The 20962-nt window shown below is 38.8% G+C and overlaps 1 protein-coding gene across 20 annotated transcripts in view; it reads left to right on the forward strand.

The window, feature by feature from the left end:
• Window positions 1-20962, forward strand: part of svila (supervillin a) — a 339560-nt gene that overhangs the window by 305161 nt on the left and 13437 nt on the right. For 19 of the 20 annotated variants that reach the window (XM_087987490.1, XM_087987491.1, XM_087987489.1 and 16 more), the window contains 8 exons: window positions 819-960; window positions 6003-6279; window positions 7952-8106; window positions 9165-9270; window positions 12528-12735; window positions 15214-15347; window positions 16098-16253; window positions 18815-18958. In XM_087987490.1, the coding sequence (XP_087843616.1) occupies window positions 819-960; window positions 6003-6279; window positions 7952-8106; window positions 9165-9270; window positions 12528-12735; window positions 15214-15347; window positions 16098-16253; window positions 18815-18958 (1322 nt within the window). The remainder of the gene's footprint in view (window positions 1-818; window positions 961-6002; window positions 6280-7951; window positions 8107-9164; window positions 9271-12527; window positions 12736-15213; window positions 15348-16097; window positions 16254-18814; window positions 18959-20962) is intronic. The other variant, XM_087987480.1, reaches the window with a different exon arrangement.

Genomic DNA, 20962 nt, shown 5'->3' on the forward strand with positions numbered 1-20962 from the left:
TCCTGTTAAATCTATTGTCAGATTTTTTTTTTAATTTAGAAACTTAGATTTCTTTGGTAGCAATCAAATTAGGCACTAACTAAAGTTTCTCAGGCGGGCTGCACCGGTTATCTCTCCCCTCAGCATTGTTTTCAGTTTTTAAAAATTTGTTTAGGGATGAGGGTATCACTGGCAAGGCCAGCATTTATTGCCCAGAGAGCAGTTACGATTCAAGCACATTGCTATGAGTTTGGAGTCACATGTCAGCCAGACCAGGTAAGGGTAGTAGTTTCCTTCCCTAAAGGACATCAGTGAACCAGATGGGTTTTTCCAACAATCGACAATGGAGTCATGGTTGTCATTAGACTCTTAATTTCAAATTTTTATCACATTGAAATTCCACTGTCTCCTGTGGTGGGATTCAAACCTAGGTCCCCAGAGCAATACCTAGCTCTCTTGATTAACAGTCCAGTGATAATACCACTAAGCCATCACCTCCCCACGTTGACCTCCTGCACAGGCAGCTCCAGAGCAGCCCAGTTGAGTGAAATATTTACTTAAGGATCTTTACAGTGATAATGAAATGATGATGAGCATTTTGTAAAAGTAGCATTTTATTCCATTAAACAGATGCAGTACCTATGAATGTGCATGTGTGTAGCTTCGCTGTTAACAAACATGAAATTATTATTTATTACCATGAGCCATAATTGTAAAGGCACAAATTCTTTTATCTAGTTCTTCGGCCAAGATTTAATTTTGAACAATATATCATGTGTTAAGACGTCAAGTGTCAAGTGTTAATCCTAACCAGCTGCTTACTTTTTTTCCACATGTAGGAAAGGTCAGGGTCGTCCTGATTGGGCAATTTTTGGCAGGCTGACCGAGCACAATGAAACTATTTTGTTTAAGGAAAAGTTCCTGGACTGGCTAGACTCAAAGAAGCCATCACCAAAAACTGGAATTGAAGAGGAACAGAAGGTGCAATTCTTTTTATTACCAAATTAGGGAAGCAAATACGTTAATCTCTTTTGCCTGTTAAAGCACCTATAGTCATATGTAAAATCTGATCGACTCAGGGAACTGAATATATTAGACCTGCCTGCTGATCTGCTTTTGATCAAAATTTTCAGTCATGTCCCAGCTTAGTTTTCACAAGCCATTTTACTTGAGATTTACTTGACCCATATGCTTTACAAGGTTTCCTCCAATTTATCAATAATTACAATAATCCTAATGGGTACAAGTGTAAATCATTCAGTTAATGGACGATACTCCATTTACCTGCCTTTGTTATTCTTTGATCACCTTAACCAGCCAAAAGCTTTTAATATCAATGTGAAAAGGAACACAAGGTTTAGTATGTATGTCACCTTTCAGAAACAGGCCAGTCAGCCCACTTGATCTATGATACTACATACATACATTCACTGATTTAACATACAATCATAAATAAGATTAGAAGCGTTGTAGAAAAGTGAGAAAGGAAATTGGGTCCTAATCTGTGTAAAAAGGAATAACACATCTTCGTTGTGATTGTTGGCAGGCAGAGACAAATATTGATCAAACAGGCACTCTTTATGCCTGACCCTGCTAATAGTGAATGTTTGGATTTCGATGAGCTGGAGTTGCATGTTGCCTCTGTCCCACTGTGGTATATATGAAATCTTAGAATTTTTTTCCAACACAAATGCTGTGTAATAATCACTCAGAACATTGAAATAATGTAGATATATGTGATCAGATCTAAGTTCTGTAATCTGCCACATCCAGTCATGAATAGCAGTGGGCAAGTAACAACAGGAGGAAGAGACTCCACAAATATCCCCATTTTCAGTGACTCGGTGGAGGGTGGAAGAAGAAATACCTCCAGCACATCAGTGCAAAGATAAAGCTAAAGCATTCGCAACTGCCTTCAGGCAGAGGTACCTTGTGGATGATCCATTTCTCCCTCTTGACGTCCCCAGCATCAAAGCTCCCCCTCTTCAACCAATTCAATTCACATCACATGATATCAAGAAATAGCTGTAAACACTGAATACTGCAAAGACTATGGATCTGGACAACATTCTGCAATAGTGCTAAGCACGTAAACTCCAGAACTAGCCATTTGCTAACTATTCCAGTACATCTGCTCAACAATATGGAAAATCACCGAACTATGTCCTTTCCACAAAAAGCAAATTCAACTCCTCAAATTATTGTCAATCATCAGCACTGTGACAAAAGGGTCCTTGAATAGTACTATCCAGCAGCACTTGTTCAGTAATAACCTGCTCACTGATGCTTGTTTGCCTTCATCCTTTGCCACTTAACTCCTGACCTCATGATAGCTTTGGTCCAAACATAGATGTAAGAGCTGATCAACAGAGATGACACCAAGGCAGCATTTAACTGAGTGTGGTAACAACAAGGATCCTGAGCAAAATTAATATCAATTGGAAATGGGGAGAAAGTCTCCTCTGGTTAGAGTCATGTCTTGCTCAAAGAAAGATTGTTGGAGGTCAGTCATCTTTGACCCACTTCAATCTCTGCAGGAGTTCCTCAGGGTCGTGGCCTCAGCCCAACTATACATAGCTGCTTCATCAGCCTGCTTCCACTATAAGGACAGAAGTACAGAAGTTTGCTGACAACTGCATAGTATTCAAAATTGTTCATGACTTCTCAGATACTGAAACAGTCCAAATCCAAATTTAGCAAGACCTGGACAACATCTGGTTTGGATTGATGAGTAGCAACTAACATTCATGCTACCTAAGTGCCTGGCAATGACCACTGTTAACTCGAGAGAATCTAACCATTGATATTCAATAGCATTACTACTATTTCTATCCACTCTTTCAACATCCCAGGGGGTTACCATTATCCAGAAATTAAACTGGACCAACTATATGAATACTGAAGCTACAAGAGCAGGTCAGAGGCTGGGAATTGAAACTTACAGAATACTGGATGGCCTGGACAGAATAGATGTCAGGAAGATGTTTCCAATGGTAGAAGAGACCAGAACCTGAGGGCATAGCCTTAGAGTAAAGGGAAGAGCTATTAGAATGTAGATTGGGAGAAACTTCTTCAGCCAGAGAGCGGTGAATCTATGGAATTCATTACCACAGAAGGCTGTGGAGGCTAGGTCATTGAGAATATTTAAGACTGAGATAGATAGGTTCTTGAGTATCAAAGGTTATGGGGAGAAAGCAGGAGAATAGGGTTGAGAAACTTATCAGTCATGATTGACTGGCGGAGCAGACTCAATGGGCTGAATGGCCTAATTTTTGCTCCTATGTCTTATGGTCTTAAAAGTGCTGAGGAACATAGAATATGAGCCAAACATAGGCAATTGGGACAAGTTCAGTTTAGGAAACCTGGTTGGCATGGAGGAGTTGGGCAGAAGGATCTGTTTCCATGCTGTACATGGTAAATAGGGAGAAACCATTCCCTTTTGTAAAGGGTCAGTAACCAAGGGGCACAGTTTTAAGGTAAAGAGCTAAGATTTAGAGGGCACTTGAGGAAAAACAAATCTCACCTAGAGCGTCGTAGGTTTCTGGAACTCCCTGCCTCAAGCATGGTAGAAGTAGGAACCCTTATTTAGATGAAAAAGTGCCATAGCACTTGACCACTGCTTTGTATGCTGGAAAATGAGATTAGAATAAATTGATGTTTGATGACCATCACAGATGTGATGGACCGTAGGGCATCTTTCCATGCTGTAAAATCTCTGACTCTCTCAGCCCCATACCACCCTGAATTGAAACTATATCATTATTCCCTCACTGTCACTGGTTCAGGATCCTGGAACTGCCTTTATAACAGCACAATGGGGGTATCTGATGAAGAAGACTACTCACTAACACCTTCTTGAGTGCAGTTGATAATGGGAAACAGTTGCTGTTCAGGAGACTTTATGCATGCAAGTGAGATTTACAAAATTATGATTAATGAATACCACTTTCATTCTTAAGTGGTTGCAGTAGTGGATGTGAAGAGTCAGTGATTACTTCTCCATTATTCTCAGTATTTTAAGAGAAGAAACATGCATTGAAATATAAAATAATACATAATGCAGAAAAAAGAGAATCAAAATGTCACTGGCTGTAGATTGAAAGCGACTGAGGAATTCAAAGTATAATTCTTTAACATGAGTGCCTCTCGATCAAACCATGCAATAGCTAGTCAGATTTGTGACTTTTAGAAATATGGTCAAAAAGTGTAAGAGCCAAAAAATCATGATACGTTTATACGATTACAGTTGAATACTGCGTGACACCTGGGCATTCCACAATATTTTACTTCCAGAATCAACTTCTTAAGTGTAATCACTGTTGTAATGTAAGAATTGCAGCAGTTAATTTGAGAATAGCAAATAATCTCAAACAACTGTTTTAGTAACTTTGGCTAAGTGAAAAATATTGACAGGACAACAGGAAGCATTCATCCACTCCTGCATCCAAGAGGGAAGAGTCCATATAACATCTCTAAAGGATGGCTTTTCTGAATGTGCACCAATCCCTCAATATAGAAAACACATTAAAGATGTAGATTCGTCGGGGTAATGTGATATCAGAGATCTGGTAGTGTAGTAATTAGGAAGATATAGTTATCACTTTTTAAAAGCATGTGATATGATCATTTACATTAAGTGCCAACCTAATTCGTTATTTTTCCATTTATTGGAAATGTCACCTGACTTGGTTCTGTATTTTACTAATGTGTATACCCTATAGGATATGTGGCACAGAAGTAGGCCATTCTCATTCAACCTGCCTAGTTTTGGCCAATGTTTATGCTCCACTTGATCCTCTTGTCAGCTTCTTCGTCTAAATGTAACCCTCTTCCATACTCACTCAAATATTGTTTACATTCCCCATAAATGGCATCTATTCTATTCACTTCATTTTGTAATAGCGTGTTCCACATCCTCATTACTCTGTTTGTAAAATTTTCTTCTGAATGCCCTATTAAGATATTTATGATTATCTTGTACTGGTGGTTACTAGTGAAACTTTTTCTTACAAGAAGAATAATTTTCTCTGTATCCATTCTATCACAATCTATCATAATTGTCAATACTATGATAGGTCACCTCATCTTGATCGAGAAAAGAAACAAAGCCTATTAATCTTGCCTTTTGTATATGCCTACACATTTCTTAAGTATTTGTTACACCTTCTCCAGTGCCTGCAATCAGAACTGGAGACAGTACCTTTTCAGACGGTAAGTGTTGACTAACCAGGGTTCAGTATAGGCTTAACATAATGTCCCTATTTTTCGATTCTGTCCCTCTACAAATAAAGTTTAGCACTTGGTATGTTTTTTCAGTGGTTTTGTGGACATGTGAAGCAACTTTCAATAATTGGTGTATTTGAACATCGAGATCCTGTTGTTCTTTCTCACCATGTAGAGTACACTTGTGAATATCAGAGGGAGAGTGAATGAATGTTGACAGATACTTCTATATTAGTTGAAACCACAGTAACAGAATCCAGCACTGTAGCTATATTATGTTACTGGAGGATTAATACCAAGCCTCTAACAGATTATTATTTTAAATCTACAAACATTTTAACTAGATTTTCTTTACATCATTAGTGCAAAGCTGGTGAAAATTAAGTTTTCATTCACACACTCAATTTTAGTAGCAAGATGAATTTAATTCTGGACCAACTGTATTTTATTTCATTCGGTATGACTCTGGTTACTTTCATTGTGGATTAGTAATAACTTTAATTATTCGAGCAGTGCGTGATTATTTTCTACTTAACTCCAGGAATCACTCTCAAATTCTACCTTAATTATCAGCTTGAAAATATGCACTGTCTGTTATAAAGAAAATTAACCGAAATCTTTCTCTGAATTGATTTGGGAAATGTTAATTTTGGGAAAGGAAAGAGAAGAATTAGATTTCATCTGTTTCAAGATTTACTTGAAGGCAACTAGTAGTCTTTTTTCTTATTAAATTGCAATTTGCAGCTCTAACTTTGCTGTTTAAATTTGCATACAACTTACACTCATTTCTTGTCTTGTAGCAGGAGTATGGGAATGATCTTAAACCATATGATGTCACATTGATGATTCCTCAGTCTCTCACCCCTGTTGGGATGACACTAGATGGGTTAAATATCGGACGTGGCTACGGAATAGTAGAGGGAGAAGACGGAAGGCAGTTTGAGATCACCAGCCTCTCTGTTGATGTATGGCACATACTTGAATTTGACTACAGTAGGTTGCCCAAACAGAGCATTGGGCAGTTTCATGAAGGTGATACCTACGTGGTGAAATCAAAGTATCTGGTCAGCAGCACAGGTTAGTATCAATGGTGTGAAATTAAAGTATTAGATACAGGTTCTAAACCTAAAGCAAATAGAAATGACACTTTGAGTTTTAGTGGAATAAGAATAAAGGTCCTGTAACTTCTATATTGCTTATATTATGTTGTTGGAATGTTAATTCCAAAACGCTGTGACATATAGGGGTAGACCAGAAGTTATGTTTTAAATGAGGATGCAGAATGGGGGAATATGGTGAGCCACAAGGCTGAGAGGCCTGGGTCATGGAGTCTTGGTTAATCTTATGGCGGGGCTTCACTTGCATAAATATTCAAGAGTTCCACCCAATTCGACTGCATGGCCATGGAGAGAAGGGAACAGAAATTTGGCAGCAGAACAAGAGCTGGGTTGGAGAGGCTGGGGACAGGTCAGGCTCAGAGAAATTCTTAGTCCTGACCCACAACCAAACACAACAGTAAATGTTTTAACTGAACCACCATCTGCTGGGTCACAATCCTATCTTGTTATGTTTCTGATGAACATTGCAACTGCCACCCTGAGACCATTGAACTGGGTCTTTATATTTGAAGGAGGACTGTTCTCCCTCCTTGTGGGAATTTCCCCCTCCTGTCACCCTGACCTCATGCCTGCATGTTCAAAAGTGGAGTTAAAATCAGTCTTGGCAGGATCAGTTTGCTAATTGGCTGGCTTCATTTTAACTGCCTTTGCCTGGTTCCTACTAGTGAATTAAAGTTAGGCAAGATAGTTAGTTTGTGTTAAGCCAGTCCAGCATTCATTGGTACATATGGAAAAGGAAGGAATAAGTGAATAACATTGTATTCCCAACATATACACCTCTTGTAAATATATAACCTGGCCAGTTATATATTTCTGTGGGATTTGTTTTCAGATTTCTCACATCCGCAGTATTTTAGGTCTGTAATGATAAAAGCCTGTAAATAGAACAATAATGAGACATCTTTACGGTCAACGTTTCAGCAGAATAAAACTAGGTCTCTGAAAATTTGTTTACATATGTTATTCTTAGCTAATTCAAAGGTAGTGTCTTTACAATAACCTAAGTCGAAATTCAGGCAGATGTGCAGTAGGCTGCTGATTATTTAGCACCCTTCATCACTGACACTCAGAAGCAGCTGTGAGTATTTACAACTATGCTATAGTAGTTCACCAAAGATCCTCAGACAGCACCTTCCAAACCCATGAACATTTCTGTACAGAATGACAAGGGCAGCAGATACATGGGAGCACTGCCACCAGAGGGTTCACCTCCAAGGCATTCATTTGGGAGAATATCGTCATTCCTTCAGTGTCACGGGTCAAAGTCCTGGAATTACCCCCTAATGGCATTGTGGGTCAACCTACAGTAGGTGACTGCAGTTCAAGTTGGCTGCTCACCACCACCTTCACAAGGGCAACAAGGGATGCACAATAAATGCTGGCCAGCCAGCAACAGCCACATCCCACAAGTGAATAAGAAAAACATTTTGAGCTATTATTAAAGACACATCCAAAGCATCTCTTATCACAGATGGATCACTGGCAGGCAGCGTTTGGGACAATTGGGTCAAGAGGTGGAAAATGTTGCAAACAGAAAATGCTCTCCAGGGAGATGGATTCTGTAGTACATAGGAGCATCCATTGATTCTGTTGATGCACAATCTGTTTTTATTTCTTTATATTTGCCATAGTTGGTAAAAGGCAGAAGTCCGAGCTTGTTCGAAACACTGCTGTCGGAAAGGAGAAGTGTGTGTATTACTTTTGGCAAGGCCGTCATTCAACTGTGAGTGAGAAAGGAACATCAGCTCTCATGACTGTAGAATTAGACGAGGAGCGAGGAGCACAGGTGGGTCTTCCCGATGTGTAAAATGGTGAATAGCAGTGTCCTACCGTAGAAAGGACAAACAGTTGTGACTTTTGTATAAAAGGGATATTACAAACTGATTATATTTCCTATTTTAGAATAATTGCTTTAATGTTTCTGGTAATAATTTGTTCTTTAAACAAAATGCTGCTCGTCACTCTTCCAGGTTGCATCTTCAGAAATCACTATAGAGATTACAGAGGTAAGCTGTTAAATAATGACTAGCTTGGGAACATGGTCAGCATCAACTGGTTCAACTGAAAGGTCTGTTTCCATGCTGTATGACTATTTATTTTTGAAGCAAACAGGCTGAAACAGGCAAAATTGAAACAGATTATGTTCTTAAAAAGTTGCCTTTACACTATATCCTGGTAACTCCAATTGCACTTCAGAGATATTATTTGTATCTGTACCTTTGGAGTTAATAGAGTTGTCACAAGAGTACATTTGTATATTTCATTTGCTTTAAATACATATTAGGCAATCATCTTTCTGTTGAAACAAACTCACATTTTTACTCAGTCTTGTAGGCTGACTAGTTGGCAGTCTTTATTTTTTGAATCACGTCTACATTTGACCAGCAGCACGAGTTCAGATGTTTCTGAACTCTGAGATTGCAATAGATCTCAGGTTTCGGAAGGAGATTTTCAAGAAACTTGAAATGCCAAAAGAAACAATAATTTTACATGTATGTGTCATGTTTAACTCTAGGTTTATTTTTGCTTTACCCTATTTATTTTGTTATTTGTTTTTCTTGCAGCTTTCAATTTTACCTTGGAATATTAGTTGTTTTGTGGTGATGAACAAGCCTTTTATAATGCCTTTGTATTGATTTCTTCAGTAAAATCCATGAGTTGTAATTTGAAAGATTTTCTTCATATGAAAGAACCAGTGTGACTATTATTATGGTATTAAATTTTAGTCAAGTGAAAAGTTTGATTTGTGTGTTTCTCTCCCTTGTAAAAAGTTAATTGAACTTGTTTAATAGAAAAAAAATGCTCTAATGCTTCATTTTTATTTTAAACCTTGTATTATTGCAGGTCCAAGTGCTGCAGGGGAAGGAGCCACCCTGTTTCTTACAGCTGTTCCAAGGAGGAATGATTGTGCATGCTGGCAAAAGGGAAGAGGAAGAAGAAAGCTCACAAAGTAAATATCCTTTATGGTTTTGTGTTTTGTTAGATGTGTTAGCAAGTTGATATAGAATTGGACAAAGCAAATTTAATATGTTGCAGTCAGAGTCTTGAACTCAACCATATAATTCTCTACAGATTAAAAAATTTTGAGGAGAAATTAATTTGCCTGCTGTGCAGGCTTGCTTTGATTCCTCTGGACTGTTATCTGCACAACTTTCTTCACCCATAAAAGGAGCACAATGCGCTTAGTGTACTCCATGTCATACAAATGCTAGTGTCCAAAGTGGTATTCTGTTTGCAGGGCTTAATCCACAACATGGCTTATTGGCCATGTCTTTTTATATGTAAGCTGCCTACTATTTGCTTTCATGAAGTCATGATATTGTATTGATATTTAGAGGTCTTGAGTTCACATCCCACCATGGAACATTGAGTCTGAATTCAATAAAATCTTAGTGAAGAGCATGAATTAGGTTAGTAATTAGGAAACTTGTCGTTCATACTCACTCTAGCCCACAAATCATTCCAATACAGCTGACTCTGGTACTATCTTTAATGTCAAGATTAGAGTGATGCTGGAAAAGCACAGCAGGTCAGGCCGTATCCGAGGAGCAAGAAAATCGACATTTCGGGCAAAAGCCCTTTATTCCTGATGAAGGGCTTTTGCCTGAAACATCGATTTTCCTGCTCCTCGGATGCTGCCCAACTGCTGTGCTTTTCCAGCACCACTCTAATCTTGACTCTGATCTCCAGGATGTGCAGTACCCACTTCTGCCTACTATCTTTAATGGTCCAGCCAATCACTTAAAATACAATTAAGTTATTCATGTTCTCCAAAACAGTTTTTTTTTAAGTAACTGATTTTGAGTATATTGTACTCTTGTTCCATTCTCATTCTTTATTCCCTTTGTTTCACATACTTCCTAAGAATCAATGGGATGTCTTTTCCCAGTCCTCCTCCAATGCAGATGTAGAGATTGTCAGTGGGCACTGAGAGAGTTCAGCTTTAGCAGAGGGCATCTAGGTTTAATATTTACATTGCTGAGTTGCAGATGTCAAATGTACACGTAGATGGAGACATATTGGAGAGTCACTGAAAGCAAAGGAAGATTTTTCCTGACTAATATTCCTTACCTCCTTACAGTTGCGATCAAGCAACATTAACAGAGGGTTAGTCACAGCTGGTTTGTGGCCCAGGCAAATTAAGGCAAGTTTAAACTCTTGCCACTCAATCTGACTTAATAACTGCATAAGAAATCTGTGCTACCATAGAGCTGCAAAATAATAATGTCAGCCTGGAAGGGCAGTGAAGATAAGATAATAAAGGCAGATAGATGATGGGCAAATCAAAAGATGAGTTATTCTGTGTAGAATGTGCTTGACTAATTTACTATTTTCTGTAAATACTGATTAAAATCTGTTACTGTCTTCTGATGTATAATAATTTCTGAAGAAGTGTTCAAAAATAAGATTTTGGGATAAATCCAACCACTGCCCAGTCAGTTTAATCTCACTATACTTCAGTACATGTGACAATCAATCAATCAATATTCACAGAGGTATCCAAAGTGTGTTGCAAGCCTAGACGCTACAAAATTATGCATAAAACACTAGCAAGAATGAACACCGGTAATGGAGGTGCAGAAGACCACCAGGTTGACAATTAACATGCCAATATGCAAAACTCTGACACATTGAACACCCAAGTGTGAAGTTTAAATCTCTGGAAGGTTACACCATCACATGACCAAGAAGGATTAGTAAACCATCAATACTTAAACCCTCTTAAACCCTTCAATCATTCAATTCTTGGTTCTGCATGTAAAGAATTTTGCAACTACTCTATTGTATGTGTATTTTTTGCTGTTAATATTTGTGTTTTATCTTTGGGTGAAGGGTATAATAAAAGAGGATTTCTGTATTGCTTTGAGTTGTTTTACTTACGAAGTTTAATATGCTGATGAGCCAAGGACAAGGATGCAAGCCAAAAGACTCACTGCCATGTACAATCCAGAGAGGATCACATTAGCAGGAGCTTGCATATATATAATTATCTGTAACTGCAAGTTATAGTCTAAGCTATTAATAAACCTGTTTGAGCATTTCAAGTAAACTGAATCAATTCTATTTGTTACTCAACAGTAGCTCAAGGAAACACAACAGTTGGTACTTAGACCATTGTATTTCTTGATCTACATTAATGGCCTAGAATTGGGTATACTGGATATAACTTCAGAATTCCTAAATTACACAAAATCTCTAAACATGATAAACTCAACAAAATAATAAAAAAACATGAGGAAGACATTGGCTGATGGAGTAGTTGGACCGGTGGAAATTAAGTACAGGATGTGTGAAATAGTACCTTTCTTTGTTCAGACATCAGAATGTAACATCAACCAAGGGTATAACTGAAAGGGGAGCATAAGCAGAGAGACCAAGCCTGGGGAGAGAAGTGGGATATAGTCTATCTGCACAAATCATTGAAAGTAGCAATGTAGATTGATAAAGTGTTGTTGGTGGCATACAGGAACCTGTACTTCAAAAATAGGGCATGGATATAGAGTACAAAAGCAAAGAACACTTTAGCATGAATAAAACACTACTTCAGCCCCATCTGGGGTATTATGTCCATGCAAAAAAAGATTTATACGAGTGGTTCCAGAAGATAAGATTTCAGTTATGCAGATAAATTGGAGAAGTTGAGATTATTTACCTCTGAGAGCAGGTGTGAGAGGAGAATTGACAGAGGCATTCAAAATTGAGGGATCTAGATATCTAGTAAATAAAAAGAAACTGCTCCCATTGGAGAGGGATCAAGAATTGGGAATTGGGAGCATTGATGTAAGCTAACAGTGAAAAGACCCAGAGGTGACATGACGAAAAGGTTTCAGAATAGCTTTTTAATGCAGAGTGGTTAGGGTATGGAATACACTGCTAGAACGAGGAATGGAGGCACATTCAATCATGGCATTCCAAAGAGCATTGTGTTGGTTAAAAAAATCTCAGTCTTCTTAAAAAAAAAAGCATTGACTTAGAAAAGTGAAAGCTACTTTTTCTGAAAAAAAAAGTCCTTTTACACAATTCTAAAGTAAGTATTTTGAGAATGCTGTGACATTTTCTCATATCCTTTGGGAATTTGTGTAAACTGAAACATGGCGAAGCCATCTGTTGGAATAGACCACGTGCACGAAAAATTTTTTTGATTTTCAGTTTATACGGAGCATGTAATAATTATCCTGATGTGCTTTCTGTTACTGCCCTCTATAGGTGACTGGCGGTTGTACTGTGTCAGAGGAGAGCTTCCAATGGAAGGAAACTTGCTTGAAGTTGCGTGTCACTGTAGTAGCCTGAGATCCAGAACTTCCATGATTTTGCTGAATGTCAACAAGGCAGTCATCTACTTATGGCATGGTTGCAAAGCGCAACCACATACAAAAGTGGTAGGAAGGACTGAAGCCAACAAAATCAAGGAACTGTAAGTAACAAATACTTGGGGAATGCAAGAATCACCACAGAATTGTATTTGTGTAAATTATTTTTGTAAAAGAATTAAATGTAGGTATTCCACATGGAACATTAGTCTTTGACTAAATACACTATTTTAACAATTAAAAGGAAGTTCTAAATGCTTTCCTACAGAAGAAAACTTTTTCTAAAAGTGTGTTCTAAGCATATGGGTGACTCTCTATTACTCATTCTCACTTGACGTGCAAAACCTGTGATGGCCTTGAGCCATTGCAGTCCATGTAATTGTGCTTCCACATATTATAGGGTGGGTATTTCTAGGACAATGACCCAGCAGCAAGGAAGGAAAGATGGAGTGCATCTGAATCATGGTGCTGTGTGACTGTGTAGCTCATGTCTCTCTCAGGGGAAGAAATCTGCTGTCAAAGGAATCTTGATGCAACACCTCCTATATTTCAGACAAACTGCAGTCATCACGTGCTGACATTACAGAGGAGATTGATGTTCAGGCCAGTGTCAGGGCAATACCTGACCAAATTACACTGTCCTAGATGGATGTGGAGAGGCTGTTGGGGGCAATCAGTGAGCCACTCATTGCAGAGTATTCCATTTCTTATCTGCCCTTATAGCCATGATGTTCATTTCACTGACCCATTGCAAAGTTCACTGTGCTAAGCTTGAGTACGAAGAATTCCATTGTACATCATAAGAGCTGTTTGCTGACATTGAGGCCAAGGTTTGCTGTCCATTTGTAGGTGATATCATTAGAATACAGATGAACTGTTACACTGATGTAGCATATTCATATTATAGTACACACATTATCTTTGGATCTATCATCATGCAGTTATGGCTATGTTGTTCACTCAGTCAATGCAAGCTTAAATTTCAACTCTTGGTTAGAGATTTTAAGATGGACTGATTTAAAGCAGTGAACATCTTGTATGCAGAGTGTTTAAAATTCTTATTACAGCTGCAACGTCAGAAATCTATAACCTGGTGTCGTGTGACTTCTGACTTTGTCCACCCCAATCCAACACTGGCACCTCCACATCATGGCTATTATTGTTGCAATCTCAAGAAAATGAAATATAACATTTTTCAAATCAATAGTATATAATTAACCACAGTTGCTTTTTTTATTCTTAAGATCTTCATTAAATTAGCAAGGTTATGTTTTAAATACAGTAATTGCTTCTCTTTGTAAAAATCATAAATTTCTCAAATGAAGGGACCCCTCATCAGAACATGCAATACTATAGCACAGCAACATGCTCTTTGACCCATAATATCTGTGCCAACCATGATGTTGTTCCAAACTAAGCCCATCTGTCTGCACATGGTCCATTATCCCTCCACTCCCTGTTTGTTTATGTGCCCATCTAAATGCCTCCTAAACATTGCTATTATCTCTATTTCTCACACCTCCCCTGACAAGCGCATTCCAGGTACCTAGCACCCTCCTGTGTGAAAGAAAAACTTCCCTCCCACATCTCCTTTAAACTCTCCCCTCTCACCTTAAACCTTTATTCCCGAGTATTTGATCTTTCCGCTCTGGGGAAAAGACTCTAATAATCCACCTTATCAGTCGCTTTCATAATTTTATATACTTCTATCAGGTTGCTCCCTCAGCCTCGCAAAAACAACCCAAGTTTGTACAACTTCTCCTTCGAGCCAAAACACTCCAATTTAGGCAATATTCTGGTAAATCTTTTTCAAACCCTCTCCAAAGCTTCCATTTCATTCCTGTAGTTGGCGATCAGAAATGGACACAATATTCCAAATGTGACCTAACTAAAGTTTTGTGCAGCTGCAACATGATTTGCCAACATTTTCACTCAATGCCCCCACTAATGAAGGCACTGCGTTTATTTACCACCTTGTGTTACCACTTTCAGGGAGCTATGGATTAGCATCTCAAGATACCTCAGTATATCAATGTTCCTCTGGGTCCTGCCATTTATTGTATACTTATAGAGGTAATATTGTTTCAATGAAACTTTAAACAAGGCCCTACCTATCTATAATTTTTTTTCAAAGCCCCTGATGTATTTATACAAAAGAGTAATGGAGTTCACGTGATTGTCCTGAATGAGATTCACTCTTCACCCATCATCACTGAAACAGGATATCCGGTCATTTATTAAATTGATGTTTATCTTTCTAGCTAAGCACAAATTGGTTGCCACATTTTATAACAAAGTATTAGCAACATTTTGTCAAAAAGTAGATAAATAAATTAATGTGCCTTGGAATGATTAAAGGTTGTGCATGTTGCTTTAAAAAGAATGAGCAGCCTTTCCTTTTCCCTCCTTTTGAAGCAATTTTGTTTTTGCCCTTCTGGAAGAAAACTGCAGATTGGCATGGCCCCATGTCAATACATTTATTTAAAAGGTCACAACACTAATGGTAGATTATACTCTGACCAAACATTAGTCACTCTTTGTAACTACAACAGACTACAAACTAACTTAACTATATTTTACAGGCGTCCATTGGAAGCAGGACTGCACAGTAGTATCAATGTGACCATACATGAATGTGACGAGGGATCTGAAACAGTGACGTTCTTTGAAGCATTGGGAAGAAGAGACCGAAAAGCCTACGACTGCATGTTACAAGGTAACCATGTTTCTGATTGAGTATGAAATAATTCTGCAAGTGATTAGTGACGGTATTAGGTCTAAGCAAGTCTTTCTTTATGGCTGCCATGTACTTCAAACTGTTTCTAGTTTGCGAAAAAGTAACTATCGCACTCTGCACTGAATAGTGTGAAAGATATTCCTTTCTGTCTAGAGAGCAATGGTACTAGCTGAGTCGATGTATTATAACATTCTGCCCCATATTCTATTTTTTCTCAACTGTAAAATGAACTGTTAAGTACATGTTCAATATATTAACATTTGTCTATATAACCGAACAATAAGTGACGGTTTAATATGTTAACAGTCGAAGGTGTGCTCAATTTCAGCCTGATTGAAATGGCTCACTCTCACTTCTCAATCAACAATAACTTGCAATTGTATAACTCATTCAGTGTTGTAAATCCTGACAACACCACAGGAGTATCATTAGACAGAACCTGACTCCTATCTGCAGAAGGAGGTATTGTAAACAAGATTGTGTTTAAGCCTCAGTCCATACATTAAGTACATAATCTTGGATGGTACTCTAACACAACATTAGTGGAGTTCAAAGTGGTATATTTTGAGTGAGATGTACTACTTCAGTGGTTGTGATGGATGGTTTAGGATTCTGGGAAACGGATCATTGAAAGAACACCCTGCTTTCAATATAATGTTGCCATTTGAAGTATTAGTAACTTTTCCTTTCTTCGTATGATTGAAATCTAAAAACACAATTTGTTCACAGATCCTGGAAAATTCAACTTCACTCCTCGACTCTTTATCCTCAGTAGTTCATCTGGAGAGTTTGTTGCCACTGAGTACCTATATCCTGCCAGGGAGCCCACCATGGTTAACTCAATGCCATTTTTACAAGAAGATTTATACACTGCCCAACAGCCAGGTTGGTTTATTTCTAAATTCAGTGGATGATCTGAAAATATAAATGCTTGAAAAGTGATTATCCAATTCCACTAATTTACAGTTGCATCAAAAGTACTGAACAAGGAATGAATTGACTGTTCCTGAAAGGGCAACCACCTGGGAAATGGGCAGTAGATTATATAGATAGCTAGAGATGGAGATGAGTAGATGTCTCATAGTGGTACCTTAATTGCTTGGGATTGCAGGGAACAAAAGAGCTGTGAAACTCAAGCTCAGGGGAGGTTGTGCCTAACAAACCTGTTAGAATTCTTTGAAGAGATAACAAGTAGGTTGGACCAGGGAAATCCAGTGAATGTTATCTACCTAGACTTCCAAAAGGCCTTTGATAAGATGCCTCACGGGAGGCTGCTGAGTAGGGTGAGGATCCATGGTGTTCGAGGTGAGCTACTGGCATGGATTGAGGATTGGTTCTATGACAGAAGGCAGAGAGTTGGGATAAAAGGTTCTTTTCCAGAATGGCGGCTGGTGACAAGCGGTGTCCCGCAGGGTTCAGTGTTGGGGCCGCAGCTGTTCACTTTATTTATAAATGATCTGAATGAAGAGACTGGGGGCATTCTGGCCAAGTTTGCCAATGATACAAAGTTAGGCAGACAGGCAGGTGGTTCTGAGGAAGTGGGGAGGCCACAGAAAGATTTAGACAGTTTAGGAGAATGGTCCAAGAAATAGCTGATGAAATTCAATGAGAGCAAATGCAAGGTCTTGGCCTTTGGAAAAAAGAACACCGGCAAGGATTATTTTCTAAACAGTGAGAAAATTCATAAAGCCAAAGTACAAAGGGATCTGGGAGTGCTAGTACAGGATTCTCTAAAGGTTGACTTGCAGATTGAGTTTGTGGTTAAGAAAGCAAATATAATGTTGTCATTTATTTCAAGAGAGTTAGAATGTAAAAGCTGCTGCTCAGACTTTATAAGGCTCTGGTTAGGCCCCATTTAGAACACTGTGTCCAGTTTTGGGCCCCACACCTCAAGAAAGACATACTGGCACTAGAGTGTGTCCAGCAGAGATTCACACGGATGATCCCTGGAATGGTAGGCCTAACATATAATGAACTGCTGAGGCTCCTGTAATTGTATTTGTTAGAGTTCAGAAGGTTGAGGGGAGATCTGATAGAAACTTACAAGATAATTCATGGTTTAGAAAGGATGGACACTGGGAAATAGTTTCCGTCAGGCAGGGATACTAGGACTCATGGGCACAACCTTAGAATTAGAGGGGATCAATTTAGAACGGAAACGAGGAGACATTTCTTCAGCCAGAGAGTGGTGGGCTTGTCAAATTCACTGCCATGGAGCGCAGTGGAGGTCAGGACATTAAATGTCTTCAAGACAGAGATTGATAAATTCTTAATCTCGCAAGGAATTAAGGAATACAGGGAGAGTACAGATAAGTGGAGTTGAAATGCCCATCAGCCATGATGACTCAATGGGCCGAATGGCTTTACTTCCACTCTTATTTCTTGTGGTCTAAGCTGGAGGATGGAATAGTGGTGATGTGGGATGGCCAATTCTTTTTAGTTTTGCTTGATTATCTGTGGAATCAGGAAGTATTTGCACCAAAAATGGAATTTGTGTTGTAGCAGACTTTGTTTAAAGAAAATCCTTTGTTATTTCTTGCTTTTATTTATTGATGTGATGCTCTATAAAAGTTGATATAAATAAGAGCTGCGATTTCTAATGGTTGTATCTAATGATATTTAATTTCTTTATAAATGTTTTTATATTCCACACTTTGTTTAGTGGATCTGTCCACTACTGACATTTGCACTTTGTACAGTTGGTGGCAGTCTGAGAACAAATTTGTGGGAAGAGCCAATCAGATTAGCCAGCAGAGGGTGAGATGTCCCCTCACAGAGGAATCAGATATCTCACTCTGCACGAATTCAGCCCACTGTCAGGATTTGATGGATACTGAATAGGCTTGTTAAAAATCTTGTCAACTGGCCACTAATTGTCCTTCTGGAGCTGTCTGCCAACCTCAGGCATTTCTGCCTAAGAAATCTGAGTTGAGTTGTGATTTAAAGGACAGCCCAGTGGCGCAGTGGTTATCACTGCTACCTCACAACGCCAGGGACCTGGATTTGATTCCAGCATCAGGCGACTGTCTGTGTGGAGTTTGCACATTCTACCCATGTCTGTGTGGGTTTCCTCCGGATGCTGCTGTTTCCTCCCACAGTTCAAAGATGTGCAGGTTAGGGGAATTGGCCATGCTAAATTGCCCGTAGTATTCAGGGATGTGTAGGAAAGGTGCATTGGTTAGAGGAAATGTAGAGTAATAGGGTAGGGGAATGGATTTTCAAAGGGTTGGTGTGGACTTGTTGAGCCAAATGGCCTGTTTTCACTGAAGGGATTCTATGATTCTATTAAATCACAGATGAACAATTTCCTTAACATTCACCAGCAATACCAGATATAAATCCATACCTTCCTGACCAAAAAGAGAGTCTGATACTTTTAGTAGCTAAGTTTCAAGAAACCTGCAGTACTCCAGTGTATATCAGCATCTTCTGTCTCTTATGTCCAGCTTTATTCTTGGTGGACAATCACCACGAGGTATACCTTTGGCAGGGCTGGTGGCCCACAGAAAATGAAATCACAGGGTCTGCCCGAATTCGCTGGGACGCCGACCGGAAATGTGCAATGGAGACAGTGCTACAATACTGCAAAGGTACGCTGCAGATATTGACAATTACCATCTAAAGAATTGAAGATATTAATTAGGAGTTGGAATTCAATCATTTAATTTACAGGTGGTTACGTTGTAATGTTACCTTCTACTGCTTATTTGATTCTTTCCCCACCCTGTATTTATTTTCTCATGTTTTGGGCCTTTTTTCTACTTGCATATGGGGTGAGGCCATTACTGGCTGAAGCAATGTTCATTCCCCATCTCTAATTGCCCAAGTTGAATGCTTGCTTGTGTTATGACATGGGTAAAACACTCTCCTAATTTAAACCTGACACACAGAGAAACTCACCTAATCTCTTAAATTTTGAGAGACAAGACACTATCCCAGATTTCACTATTTAAAGTAAAAATTAACAGTTTTGTTCTTTAAGTCCAAAAGAGAACATTAAAACCACAACTATTTATAACTCCCTTCTCTTCAACCTATCTTTTACCTCCCACTCTACAATACTGGTCCGATTAAAAACTTACAAAAAATAATCATGCTTCAAAACCAGCCAGCTGTCAATTCTCCTTTGTAGATTTTCCTCTGTATTTTTCTGGGTCATCTTCTCTTCAGTCTTCTGCTGCACAACTTTTTCGTACGAACAAATACCTTTCAGAGAGCTTTCCAGCTAGCAGTCTGTACTTGTTGGTGCGCTTTGCAGTTCTCCCCCTAACTGTTCAAATGTCCAGTTTTACACCTCAAAACATCAGATCATTGCATTGGTTTGATGTCATCAAAACATTAAATTCAAATTCGATTGGACTTTGGTATCTGGGGCATTGTTTAAACAGAATGGCCGAATTTGAATTTGTGTTTGTTCCATGGCAACTCTAACTATTTGTTTCAACCAGATGTTACATGTTTAAATTGTTCAGCACACTCTGTGCTTTCAGTCAGTCCTTGCCAGCTTCCTGTCTCTCTTAAAGGTACAGTACACACCTGCATCTTCATAACACTTGTCATTTCAAAGGGCAGTTAAAAGTCATCCACATTGCTATGGGTCTGGAGTCAGGTAAGGATAGGAAATTTCCTTCCCTAAATTGTTAGTGAACCGGATGGGTTTTTAACAACCGTCAGTAGTGATTGCAATTAGATTAGTTTTTAATTCTAGATTTTATTCAATTCATAGTTAACTATCTGCCGAGGTGGAATTCAAACGTTGTGCCGGTTCTGACAAACAGTCACTGGAATCGAAACATTAATTCTGTTTCTCTCTTTATGGATACTGCCAGACCTGTTCCGACTTTGTTGCACAGGTCATTACCCAGGGTTAGTCATAACCACCATGTCATGCCATCCTTGTTTTTGTTACATTATAAACATTTTAAATATGTCATTCGTTGTCCTCAATGTAGGATGGCCGCACTGGATGGCGAGGGCAATTTGAAGGATCTTGGAATAATATAATTTAATGTTCTTTGTTAATGTTGCACGTAATTAGTACTCATCAAGTGAAAGATGATAGTTTATAAAAGTGGTGGTTTTAGACATACCCTCCATTATGTGTAGCATTAATAAATGGATTTTAAAAAGTTTGTGTTCCAAATCACAGATGCTGCTGGACTCCGTGTCAGTTCACCCTAGTACATCCCCAACCTCGGCCTGTTTTGAAACAGGGCAGTTTCAGATTGGTTTGGCTGCCCACCAGGATGGCCTTGGAGATCAATTATTGTTACTTTACAGGGCCTATGAAGGACCCGGTTGGAATGTGGAAGGCCCACATCCATTAGCCCTCGAGTGTCAAGATCTGCCATTTCTGCCCCGCTCCTGATTGGAGACCAAATTTGCTCCTTAGCTTTCAGTTGACTAAAACTTTGGGCATGGCTAAAGCACACTGTGTAGGGTGAAGCTCTAAAGTATTCCCATGTTCAGTGTCTGACATCTGACTGAAAATGGAGCCTAATATGGAGTATAAACCAGCCACATTGTACAAGTGCTGCATGAGTTTAGGACAAGGTATTTGTGAATAACACCTAATATATTGACAAAAGATGAAA

This window comes from Chiloscyllium plagiosum, unplaced genomic scaffold (assembly GCF_037043375.1).
Source record: "Chiloscyllium plagiosum isolate Xiang-an unplaced genomic scaffold, Cpla_swu_hap1 HiC_scaffold_5, whole genome shotgun sequence".
Lineage (NCBI taxonomy): Eukaryota > Metazoa > Chordata > Chondrichthyes > Orectolobiformes > Hemiscylliidae > Chiloscyllium > Chiloscyllium plagiosum.